At 42.5% G+C, this 13,250-nt stretch overlaps 1 protein-coding gene across 1 annotated transcript in view; it reads right to left on the bottom strand.

The window, feature by feature from the left end:
- PCOLCE2 (procollagen C-endopeptidase enhancer 2) overlaps positions 1 to 12,934 on the bottom strand; it is a 71,789-nt gene extending 58,855 nt beyond the window's left edge. Inside the window, exons 1-2 of the mRNA XM_008008838.3 lie at positions 12,575 to 12,934; positions 11,432 to 11,540 (exon numbers count right to left, since the gene is read on the bottom strand). Coding sequence (XP_008007029.1) covers positions 11,432 to 11,540; positions 12,575 to 12,657 — 192 coding nt within the window. The 5' untranslated portion in view covers positions 12,658 to 12,934. The remainder of the gene's footprint in view (positions 1 to 11,431; positions 11,541 to 12,574) is intronic.
- Positions 12,935 to 13,250: the final 316 nt, after the last annotated feature.

Genomic DNA, 13,250 nt, shown 5'->3' with positions numbered 1-13,250 from the left:
TTTAATATTTCATGAAGAAATAACATTTTTTGAGTATTTGCCATGTGCTAGGCACTGTTCTTAATGCCATACACATAATAACTAATTTCAGTCCCAAAGCAATCCTATGAGGTAGGGAGTATTATCATCCACATTTTATAGATGAGGAAACTGAGGCACAGGGAGGTTAAGTAGCAAGCCCAAAGTCATACAGCTCGTAACTATTACAGTAATCTCCTGCTGCACAACAAACAACCCCCAAATTTAGTGGCTTAAAACAATAATGTATTCTTATTTGTTACGGTTCTGTGGGTCACTGGTCTCAGCTGGATGGTTCTGGCTTGAATTCTCTCATGCATCTACTATCAGTTAGGAGCTTGGGCTTGAGTCATCTGAAGACTCACTGGGCTAGGCCTTCAAAATGACTTCATTCACATGTCTGGCACCTCAGCTGAGAAGACTGGAACTACTAGGGACCTTCTGGGCCTCTCTCTCTCTCCACAAAGCCTCTCTACATGGCTATGTTGGGCATCCTCACAGCATGGTGGTCCTTATATGGCAGCTTCTCATGTTCTTGCCCCAGAAGTCATGCAATGTCACCTCTGCTCCATCCGATTTGTTCCAAGGGCAAGCCCAGATTCAATGCTGGGGGATACCAAAAAAGGCACGAATAGCAGGAGGTGTGGAGATTGGGGAGGTCATCTTTGGAGACTCACCAGCACAATAGTGGAGCTGGTATTTGAACCAGGTTGTCTGGCTCCAGAAACTACACTGTTAGAAAATACACTTGTAACCACCATATCATGTTGTGTCTCTATTAGGAATAAGTGAATACAGTCTTTACTTAATTTGTATAATTAGTGAGGCCTATTCTGATGATTTGGGACTCCAAAGGTAAAATAAAATCTCCATCTGTCAACAGAATTATTTGCAATTTTTAACTGACAATCTTTTCTCTACTTTGAAAAGTTAACGGTTAAGGAATGCCCTTGGTTGGTGATGGAGTAGCGGTGGCTGGTTGAAGTAGGGAGGGTTTGGAAGCGCTTCTGTGGACAAAGTCCAGATCTTATGAAAGATCGTATTTTAAATGAAGAAAGGGCATAGTGAGTAGGAATGGGTATTTCCAATGGGAACTCGCCATGCCCCAAAGGGATTACCATCCAGCTTGAAACAAGTTGGCTTGTAGACAAGTTCTACACAAACACCACACTTCTATTCCTTATTACAGACCTGGAAGAGAGGTTAAAAAATAAATAAAGCAACACTACCATTCATTGAGTGCCTGCTTGTGCCAAGCGCTGTGCCAAGGGCCTTTCATCTACTGCCTCCTTCAGTCTTCAGATCAACCTTACAAGGCAGGTTTGACCATTACATCCAGGATACTAACTTCAGAAAGTTCCAGAAACTTAATCACATACCTAGTAAATTAAATGGCTGAACAGGGATTTGAACCCATGTCAGTATAACTCTCCAATGCCCATTCTTCTAGTAACTGAGCAATATCACACGTATAACCCTGTACCATGATCCCTGTCACCCTGTGCCACTGTTCATTGTTTCTGGGACATCATCCCAACTAGTAAGAGCCTCCTTACCTCACCCAGCCCCATTCAGGAATGTGATTTTTCAATTATTGCAGTTTCTGTGCCCAATCCAGCACCTGATCTCTGGTGGGTACTTTAGAATTTTAATGAATTAACAAATTACAATTTATTTGGAGGCACTCAACTGTAGCCCAGGGATTTTAGAAGGTCTGTGTCTAGCAATCAAACCCTTATTCATTTCTAGGAGCATTTAGCAGGAGTAAAATTGCCCCTGGGTTCCCTGTGCTTTTCTTCTTGTCAGTCCGGTCCATGTAACAGCCTATCTTTGATTAAATGGTCTCTCCCTCCCTTCATATTTTTGAAAACACTATTTTATTATATGCAGTACTCAGGAGCGGCTTGGGGGTGAGGAGGTAAAAGAGAGGTGATATTTAGTGGCAGGGCTTGTGCATTGGGCAGTTATAATTCCAACTCCTCACTTCTCTGTGGGTGTTCCATTTATTTTGGGATGTTTATATTTGTTTCCTAAAGACTTGCCATACTGACTCTCATGATCAACCAAATAATGTATCTGAGGAAAACACTTATTTTCTCCCAAGTTCCTAGAGTAAGAAATTCAAAAGTCCCCCAAAGTGCTATTGCCACCCTTGATAAAGCTGTGAACTCATAAGTTGCAATTGTCTAAGTTGACAGTGGTTATTACAGTTTTCATAGGATTAAGGAGTAATCCATACATGTAACATTTCTCTGTACAAGAAACATGGGAAAGTGACAGCACACAAAAGCACTCTCCTGACTCTAAGTAGAGCAATGTGGGAAAAGAAATCCCACTTTGGGAGACCAAGGTTGGTGGATTGACTTGAGGTCAGGAGTTTGAGACCAGTCAACATGGCAAAACTCTGTCTCTACTAAAAAATACAAAAATTAGCCAAGCGTGGCGGTGGGTGCCTCTAGTCCCAGCTACTGGGAGGCTAAGGCAGGAGAATCTCTTGAATCCAGAAAGCGGAGGCTGCAGTGAGCCAAGATCACACCACTGCACTCCAAACTGGGTGACAAAGTGAGACTGTCTCAAAAAAAAACCAAAAGAACTCCTTAGACTTAGGAGTCCTCTAAATGTTTCTCTGGTCTTCAGCATTAAACAACGAATAAATGAGACCCTTCCCTTTTTTACTGTCAAAATCTGAGAGATTTTAAGGCATTTTCAAATTTATGGTACAATTCTTATTTGCCCATAATTTCACATCATAAATTTAACTCTGGAGGTGGTCAAGGGATATAAAAGTAATTTAATCTGTCTTTTAAATAATATATTCTTAAAAATCCTTTCTGAGTGTTTTAATTATACTAAATGCCTTCTTGATTTATACTACTTTAAAAAAATGTGTTATCTTTATGTTCTATTTTTATAGTGATGTTTCAGGAAAGAATGATTTTTGTTTGGTATGAATATGTTATTAAAGAGAATCTCTTTCAGAAAAAAAATATAGATGAAGACTTCATTTTCATGTTTTCTCATTTTCTTTTCTACTCATTAAACCTCTTCTAAGGCATCTGCTTGAACGCAGCACTAAAAATGCAAGCAGTATAAACAAGTTATTTATAAAACATCAAGTTTTCAATCAATAAAAACAGACTTGATTTCCATGTGAAAGAGCAAAGAAAAAGAAAACAAAAACAAGCAACAGAAGCCTTCAAAAGCAAGCAGAAAGCTAAACAAATTTAGAAAAATTGGACTGAGGCCCCAGTGGGAAAATGTCACCTACAGTGCTTGCTTATTTATTTAGGATTTATATTTGCCCTGCTTCCCAGAAAAATTTAAGGCAATAATGAAAACTTTTAAATTTTTCTGCTGTCTTCTCAACTGATATCTAATTGAACAGCTTATGTGCCATAAGAACTGTAAAGTTTTGTCTGTGCGCGGTAGCTCATGCCTGTAATCCCAGCACTTTGGGAGGCCAAGGCGGGAGGATCACAAGGTGAGAAGATTGAGACCATCCTGGCTAACACGGTGAAACCCCATCTCTACTAAAAAATACAAAAAATTAGCCAGGCGTGGTGGCGGGTGCCTGTAGTCCCAGCTACTGGGGAGGCTGAGGCAGGAGAATGGCATGAACGCAGGAGGCGGAGCTTGCAGTGAGCCGAGATCACGCCACTGCACTCCAGCCTGGGCGATAAAGCGAGACTCCGTCTCAAAAAAAAAAAAAAAGATTTGTAAAGTTTCCAAATTCTACTTTCTGGATTAAAAAATAAATAACCCCATCCCACCTCCCCTCCCCACCCCCGCCCTCCAAAAAAACAAGCTATAGTGCTCTTATCCCATTCACATAGTCTGGATATGCAAACATTTTCTGTTAGCTATACTCATTTTTACTATTCTTAAACATAAAGAATACTAGCTCAAGCATTGGATTAAATTACTATTCAGGCAACTGAAATAATGAGCCTAGTGCAACCAATGTATACATATATATTTTCTTTAAAAAGCCCATACTTAAGATTGGAATTTAAGTCTCTACATAATTCTAAATCCTATGTGCAGTTTAAAGTCAGGAAATATGTGTTTAAAGTCAAAATTCCATTCCCCTATCTGTCCTGCTGTGGTTACACCAGGCAAATAATAGTTACAGCAATTTTAGAACCCCTTGCTATACCCTTAGGTATAATTAAGTGACTTAAAAGTTGAGTTCCTGCCTAAATTCACTATTTATTTTCTCAAATTATACACCTAGCACCGATCTTACTAGACTATCACTATGTCTCAATTTTAGCAAACCCTTTGCTCACCACTGCTGACTCTTTCTTCTCATGAAGCCACACAAAAGTTATTGGAAGACATAAATCCCAATCACTTTTTTTTTTTTTTTTTTTTTTTTTTTGAGACGGAGTCTCGAGCTCTACCAGGCTGGAGCGCAGTGGTGTGATCTCGGCTCACTGCAAGCTCCGCCTCCCGGGTTCATGCCATTCTCCTGCCTTAGCCTCCCGAGTAGCTGGGACTACAGGCACCCGCCACCACGCCCGGCTAATTTTTTTTTTGTATTTTTAGTAGAGACGGGGTTTCACCGTGTTAGCCAGGATGGTCTCGATCTCCTGACCTCGTGATCCACCCGTCTCGGCCTCCCAAAGTGCTGGGATTACAAGCACGAGCCACCGCACCCGGCCCCCAATCACATTTTTAATCTACTAGTTCCTTCAACTAAATAGGAATGCCATTTACAATTAATCAGCCATCTGGAGGATGGATTAAGTATGATGACTTTAACATATGTAAGTTATAAAACTGCCCTCAAGGCAATGTTACAGGAATGCCTTCACATAATTGTTTATTAGGCATCTTTGGAAATATCAAGGTACATGTAAAATAATCCTGGGAAGTCAAACAGATCCTTACAAAGGATACAGTAACAATTCATCCAGTCTTAGAGTAGCACACATGTAAAACAGGTCACACTCTTTGCACGAAGCAATAATTATTTTCATCTTAACTAATCTTAAGAACTTCAATAATTTTTAAAAGTGAAAATAAGCTTTATTCCAAATTACTAACACTTAAAACTGCTTACAGTGGGCATTATAATAATTCACACACATAACCATTACCGATTCTCTTGTCTAACTGCTCCCCACGAGATTATAAACTCCCTGAGGACAGAAATTATGCCTTGTCTTTCTGCCCCCACAGTCCAATGCAATGCCCACTACATAGGAGGTGCTCAAAAAATCTTGGTGAATATTTGATAAATAAGTGCGTGAGAGTATAATGGTATCCTGAGTCAGAATGTTATGTGCTGACATTTTCATACCATTTACAAGTATGACATTGGTTAAGATACAAGTTCTTTAGACTTCAATTTCCCCACTTATAAAATGGTCATACTAAGGTCTGTCACCCCAACCCCAGAGAATCGGATGCAAATAAAATAAAATGATTCAATACATTTGAAGGTATGCTAAAAACTATAAATACTATTATTATTTTTAGTTCCATGATTTCCATCACAAGTATACAGTCAGGTGTTGTTTAATGATGGAGGTACATTCTGAGAAATGCATCATTAGGTGACTCTGTTGTCCAAATATCACAGAGTGCATTTACACAAACCTAGATGGTATAACCCACCACACACCTAGGCTATATAGTATAGCCTATTGCTCTCAGGCTACGACACTGTACAGCATGTTCCTGTACTGAACACTGCAGGCAAGTGTAAAACAATGGTAAATACTTGCGTATCTAAACACAGAAAAGGTACAATAAAAACACGGCAATATAATCTTACGGCACCACTGTCATACATGTGGTGGGCATTGACTGAAACATTGTTATGGGATGTGTGACTGTATTTCACTCTAACTGAACAGAAAAATATATGTAATTATAAAGATAATACTTGAATTACCTGGAGAATCTGAAGATCTTTCTATGTAAGACAACTTATGCTTTTTTCTTCATGAAGTAGCTAAATAAGGAAAATTTTGCCACATACTTTTTGCTTTAATGGGACTGCCTCTACCCATTGCCACATTCTCCTCCCATTTCTGTCAAATGACTCTCTGACCCTCCCACATCATCATCATCATCATCAGGATCTTGCTCTGTCACCCAGGCTGGAGTGCAGTGGCACAATCATAGCTCACTATACCCTCTGACTCCTGGGCTCAAGAAAGTCTCTAATCTTAGCCACCCAAGTAGTGAGGACTACAGGTGCGCACCACCACTCCTGGCTAAAAAAAAAAAATTTTAAAAAATTTGCAGAGACAGGGTCTCTTTACGTTGTCCAGGCTGATCTTGAACTCTGATCTTGAACACCTTGCCGCAAGCAATCCTCCTCCTCGACCTCCTAAAGTGTTGGGATTACAGGTGTGAGCCACCATGCCTGGCCTCTCCCATGTTTTCTTCATAAAGGGATAAAAAGTTATATTCTAGGTGGACCCCAAGACTAAATCTTTGCTCAATGTTTGCTGATTTTGCTCAGGTTAGATTTATGCTGAGAATGAAATGACTGAAATCTTAAATAACTGGCTAATTTCAGTACTTTTAAATTATCAATAATAAAAACCTAATGATTTTTAACAACAGGACCACATACATGGATTGCCTTATTTTATGTTTGTTTATCATTATTATTATACTTTAGAGAAGATGTCTCACTCTGTTGCCCAGCCTGGAGTGCAGTGGTGTGATCACAGCTCACTCCAGGAGCCTTGAACTCCTGGGCTCAAGCGATCCTTCAGCCTCTGCCTTCCAAAGTGCTGGGATAAGCCACTGCACCTGGCCAGATCATCACCTTCTAAAAACAGATTTGTAAATTATGCCGTTTTAAATCTAAGAACAGAATCAATTCCAGCAATCTCTGCATAACAATTGCTGTTTCAATTAGATAATGTAACAGCAATTGCATTAGACATTCAGATGTGATGTTTAGTTTTAAGTTTGGGAACCAATTTTAAACAAAACTTCCTATATACCTGTTCAAGGAGAATTCCCAGAAGGTTCTAAGCTTTAAGTTTCCTCTGGTTTGCAGTTACTATAAACAAAGTTTCAGCTGGTTTCACTCAGCCACCCATACCATATGCAGCCAAAGTCAAACTCTAAATAGAGTTGCTTTCACAAGGTCTTATTTTTGCTATTAATGTCTATCTTTCTTTTTCTTTTTCTGTTTTTTTTTTTTTTTGAGATGGAGTCTCACTCTTACTGCCTAGGCTGGAGTGCAATAGCAGGTTCTCAGCTCACTGCAACCTTTGCCTCCCAGGCTCAAGTGATTCTCCTGCCTCAGCCTCCTGAGTAGCTGGGATTACAGGCGCCTGCCACCGCACCCAGCTCATTTTTGTATTTTTAGGAGAGACGGGGTTTCACCACATTGGCTAGGCTGGTGTTGAACTTCTTACCTCAGGTGATCCACCTGCCTTAGCCTCTCAACGTATGTCTATTTTTCTTTTAAAAAAACAAAACAAAATGCATATTTGTATCAAATCATCAATATGTATCTCTCATTCTATTATGGGAATTATATAACAAGTTATGAATGAAAATATCAAGGAACAGAAGTAATGATGATTTGCTGAGTTTGCAATGAATTTATAATGAAGCGATTAATGGAATGGTGATCTCCATGCCAGGGGTGCCTGTGGAGCACAGAATATAAGACGCCTGGTGGGCTTTCTCTCACTTCCCACTTAGGGCCTCAGGAACACATCCTAGCAGGCAGCTCCCCATGTGCTTATCACCTCCAAATTCACCTCTGTGTCTCCAGCACCATGCCTTGTGGGCTCTTCTAAATGTGTCCTGCCTATGCTGCAGTGAAATACATCACACCAATTGTGTTTTTTTTCCACAATGGTCCACTCTCCCCTACTTCCTTTATGGATCTCGGAGATTTCTTACTGTTGTCTCCTGCACACAATCTCGAACTGCAGAAAAACCACTGTAATAGAGGGGTCCAGGTGGTGGGATGTCAACTTTTGGAGTTTCATTTCTTGCTGCAGGGCTTAATACAGGTGGAGTTACTGATTCTTATTCTTAAATAAATTAGGGTGACTTATGCCTCACCCCAATCCTATTGTTCTTCCAAGCCTGCTTAGAAGACCAGTCACTACTTTCCAAAGGATTATATATACCTCAGCTGTCAAATCACATTTCACTCATGCCCACATCCCCGTATATGAGAATTAGGGGATTTTATGCAGATGCCTTTTAGGTTATAGTCCCCAGAATCAACTCCTACAGGAAACGAAGAAACTCTCAACCCCATCATGAATTACAAAATATTTAACTATTTCTTAACACTCAAATTCTCTAATTTAGTCTCTAAGCATACATTTTTTGAGAACACATACAGTAAAAGTAAAAAACCTAAGACTAGTTAAGGCCATCAACTCTTGGTGGTAAAGCTGAGTCAAGAGTCTTGAGTTCCAGTTACAGCTGCAACAACTACAAAGAACCAGTGCAGCTTCCCTATTTGCAAAGCTTCCCTAGTTGCAAAGCAGAAGTACAACTAAGCAGCACAGATCACCTGTCTTCAACATATCCTTACGTGAGTAAAATTAAGCATAAAATTTTTCTATTAATAGCACAGCACTGTCCACAAGAAAAATTGTGATGACAGAAATACCCATGTTACGTATTGTCCAGTAAGGCAGCCACTATCCACATATGGTTACTGAGCACTTGAATGTGGCTAGTATGACTAAGAAACTAAATATTTAACTTAATTAATTTACATTTAAATAGCCAATATAGTGTGTTGGAACAGTACAGCTGTCTAAGAAATTGCTATAAAAATTTAAAGTACTATAATGTAAGGACAAATCTAAATTTCCAATCTGCGGGCTGTACTTCCCTATCAGAAAGTACAATACGAAGGACTGGAAGTTTGGTGGTAACAACTAGGATTCACCTTTCTTAAAGCAAAAGTTAAAATCAGACATTTCCCATTCTTCCATTGATAAGATAGAGTTTAATGAAAACCATTTAGTGGTGAAAGCTACCATGCTGGGGCACATCTCCGGTTTGGACGAACAGAATGGGAGGCCAGTGAGTGAAAGCAAGATATTTCCCCCCAGCTACAGGAACTACAGTTTAAAGACCACTCTGAGGCTTTCCCATCTCCACTGGTCTCTGTGATATTTTAATAAAAGTGATACTGAATCACCCAATGGGAACACTATTCTTGGTTTACTGACTGCAGGAACAGAAAAGTGGGGTAGACCAACCAGCTTTGGAAACACCTTTAATAGATGGCCTTGGACAAGGCCATAGTAGAGCACAGTCCTGTCTGGAATGGCTAAGCAGGGAGACAGAGCCTGGTGCGTATCCTCCTAGCTGGTGCCACTATACCCTAACTGCAGGCAGAGCTTTTGAGAAAACACTGTAGGCAGAAGACTCCGCATTTCTTCACCTTTTCGGTTACCACCTTGTCTACTCCACCATCTTCCCTCTGCTGGATACCACAACAGCTTCCTAACTGGTCTGCTTCTACTCTTAACTCCCTACAGTTCATCTTCCACACAGATGCCAGATAAGCTCATTCCTCTGCTTAGGATCTTCCAGGGACTCCTACTCAAAACAAAATTCAAACTCCCCACCATGGCCCACAGAGTCCCGTTCACCTTCGCTTCTCTTCCCACTGTCCCCTTGCTCATTCCGTTCCAGCCACTCCGACCTCCTTGATTTGTTCTTCCGACAAATCAAGCTTCTTCCCCACTCAGGCACTGAGTTGAAGCGTTTTGCACTATCTCATTTTGTCTTCACAGTAATCCTGAGGTTTAAAGGAGGTAAATCCCAGACACAGAGTTTATGACGGTGAAACTGGATTTGAATCCAGGGAAGTGACTGCTGAGCTCACAGGCTCTCCCTTCACAAGACATCCAGATGGAGCATCCATTTAACTTCCCCACTCCTATACAGTAAATCATGCCTCTCCTGAGGCAAACGCTCCTTTATCAAGGAAAGCTTTCACTGGACGTGTCCCCCAGCCTCAGTCAAAGTTTAATGTCACATCAACACTGTCCACAATATTCAGAACACATGGCCAACCATGAATTTCTTCTTGGGCACATGACGCCTCCGAGCCATTGATTTTCTAGGGTCGTTTAAAACTTACAGCCATTTAATTACATTTAAAACACAATTACAATATGAAAATCAAGCTGCTTTTATTTTTGTTTCAGAGCCTTATTTCACATTTATGTTAATGGTATTTCAAACTTATTTTCTATGACTTCTCTCCTGGCCACATGTGCTATAACATAATGAAATCTGTACCAGTTTGTGACATGGTTGGTATTTTACAAGAGGCCGTCAAGGCATGTAAGAGTTGAGTTTTATATTATGGAAGGGGACCTCTCATATCTGCCTGCAAAATGACCTCAGTGGGAGTAGGTTTTACTTTACATAAAGTTGGGCTTACCAACTGTCTGATTAAGTCAATTTCTGTAATTGTTTCAGGCCTCAGCTTCCCCATCTATAAAATGGGGATGATAATAGATACTTTCTCATAGAGTTGTTTTGAGGATTCTGGGTGATTATACTTGTTAACTACTTGGCACGGTAAATGCCTGCACACAGGAACTGCTAGTTTACACAGTCAGCCGGGGCTACTTTTTAAAAAATCGTAAGTCCTCCAGTGGCACAACCTGACTGAAAGAAGTTCTCAGTGAACCAATGTATTCAATTACTAAACAACTTCCCAACAACGAAAACGTGAAGAAGATAACAGTCCATGCCACACTGACTGGAAAGATGACTCACTCTAGTTGACTCTAAATCAGTTAAAAAAAAAAAAAAACCGGCTGTCTCTAAATCCAGCTTATCTTGACTCAGCATCATCTATGTTATTACTAATCAGCATGGACTTTCTATTGGCCCTTGGCTGCTATTTAGATTCCCACCCCCCTCTCCCCTATTAATTCTCTATTCTTACACTGCTTTTAGAGGTGGTTTCAACCCAGGAACATTAAGTGGGCTTTTTTAATTTTTTTCTTTTTCCTTTCCTAATGGGCATAGAGTAGTCAAAGCACTATCTTTGATCTTCTATTTCCCACTGGGAATTTATGAAGGCACGAGCAACAAAAAACCTCTAAAGGTCATTACCACAGGCCTTTGACTGAAAACAGCTTTAATTATGAATCTATAAAACTCAACTGAGTCACACTGGGCTTTCAGAAACACATTTGCTTTGAGAATTTATTCCTCCAAGCATTACCTTGTGCCCTTTGTAATCACTAATGCAGGACACGACTAAATCTATTATATTAATAAAAATCTTCCCAATAGTTGGGGTAAATCCAACATTTCACTATTTCAGGCATTTGCCTCTTACTCAAATCCTACCACCAGAGGAAAAAGGCAGCAGCCTCCCACTGTTTCCAACACCCACTTCCAGGAGAATACCTTTTTAAAAAATGCTTACTGTGATTTTCCAAGTACATTTGCTATTTGGAGGGTACACTCCAGGAAAACCTTCACTGCCAATAAATCCAGACTCTCCAGTAAGAATGCCACCACATGCGAAAACAGGTCTGGGAACATAAAAGAAGAAAAGATAATGTAATTTGAAACATGGTCTAACAATCTGATGTTACCTTCAGAAAGGTGTAGCCTATTAATATAAATGTTAATGTTGATTAATCAATTCTCGCACCATAATGGGATCCGAAAGCTTGCTAGCTCTTAGAATATTTAAATTGCAGCCTGATAAAGCATTCTGTCCAGGTGTCATCTGTCTCCATCATAATAACACAAGATTTTATATATATAATCAAGTCCTCGGCATTGTGGCAAAGTCTTGTAGGAAAATGGTAAATACATCAATTTAACTGGGGTGAGTGGGAGAGACGGTAAGAGCCGGGCTGAAAGAAGAACATGGTTTTAAAGAAAGATAGGCAAGCAATTGGTTAATATAAAAAAGTTTGCCGTTCCCATATTTGGAGATGCCCAGTTCTCCTCTCCCTTTCTGAAAATTACTGGCCATTGGCAGAGCTTCCCATCGAAAGGGAGGCTGATATTGACGGAGGCTGAAGAGGCGATGCCAACGTTGGCCACCGGGCAGGTCCCACAGCCCAGTTCCTGGGGCCGTCTCGAGGTTGGCGAAGAGTTAACTTTCCAGAGCGGCTCCCTAGGCGCCGCGCCGCTAGGGTTGTTCCCTAGTTTACGTCTCTGGGCAAAGCCTCTCAGGGAAGAAAAAAAAAACAGCGGTAAACCAAAATCCACATATTTGGGCCCCAGTGCTTCCCTCCGCCCCCATAGACACGAGGAGAGGGGAGACACTAGTCAGATTAAGCCCCGCCACGTGGTGGCCAAGCCAGCTGCAAGGCCATCAGGCAGGCCGGGCGGAAGACCCAGGAGGGAGCCCCGCGAGCAGGGATAGGTCCCCAGGTCCGGGGCTCAGCCCACGCGCGGGGGTGGCAGACGCCTGCACCGCTCGGGGAGCGCAGGGTCGCGCGCTGGGTCACCCAGGCGCGCGGAAGCGGGTTGAGTAAAGCAGTCGGCGAGGTTGCAGAGGTGGAGGAAGGGAGGGGGGAGAGAGAGGGAGCCCGGGCGGGGGTCGCGTTACCTCTCTGGGGACTGCTGCCGCGAGAGCTGGGTGGCGGCGGCCAGCAGCAGGCAGAGTGGCGCCCAGGCGTTCGCGCCCCTCATGGCAGCGTAGACGCTCGGGGTTTGCACCCCACGGCGCGCGCGCCGGCACACACGCCCCTCCGCACCCACCGCGCTCACACCGCCGCTCACACTGGCAGCAGTGCTGGCTCACACCGGCGCTCGGCGGCCCGCGCGCTCCCTCTCACTCGCGCACCGCCGTGGGGCGGCCCAGGTAGCCGAGAGTTGCGCGGCCGGCGGGGCGGAGGCGCTTTTAAAGGGGATTACGGTGCCGTCTGATTCGACGCTTAATTTCCCCTGAGGAGCTGCTCTGGCAGCCACAGGGCACTGCTGAATATCCCGTTTGTTCTCTGGCGGCAGGAGGGGCGGCTCCGAGGCCGGAGCCGCCCCCTCTCGTGGGGAGGGCGGGCGTCTCCTCCCGGCACCCCGGGATCAACGGGTCCTCTCGCGTCCAGCCCTCAGGGATCCCGGGGAGAAGAGGAACCCCTTGCGGAGTGGCACCCCAGCGGCCCTGGCCCAGACGCCCACAGACGATTCTCAGGGAGAACTTCGGGTTTTGCTTTGGGGAATGTTTCTCCCAGTTGCTTTTAAATAAAAAGTAATAGCACTTGCTGGCTGCTGGAAAGCCTGGGGGT

This window comes from Chlorocebus sabaeus, chromosome 15 (genome assembly GCF_047675955.1).
Source record: "Chlorocebus sabaeus isolate Y175 chromosome 15, mChlSab1.0.hap1, whole genome shotgun sequence".
Lineage (NCBI taxonomy): Eukaryota > Metazoa > Chordata > Mammalia > Primates > Cercopithecidae > Chlorocebus > Chlorocebus sabaeus.
The sequence above is the reverse complement of the archived record's forward strand: the minus strand, read 5'-3'. Positions and strand labels throughout refer to the sequence as shown.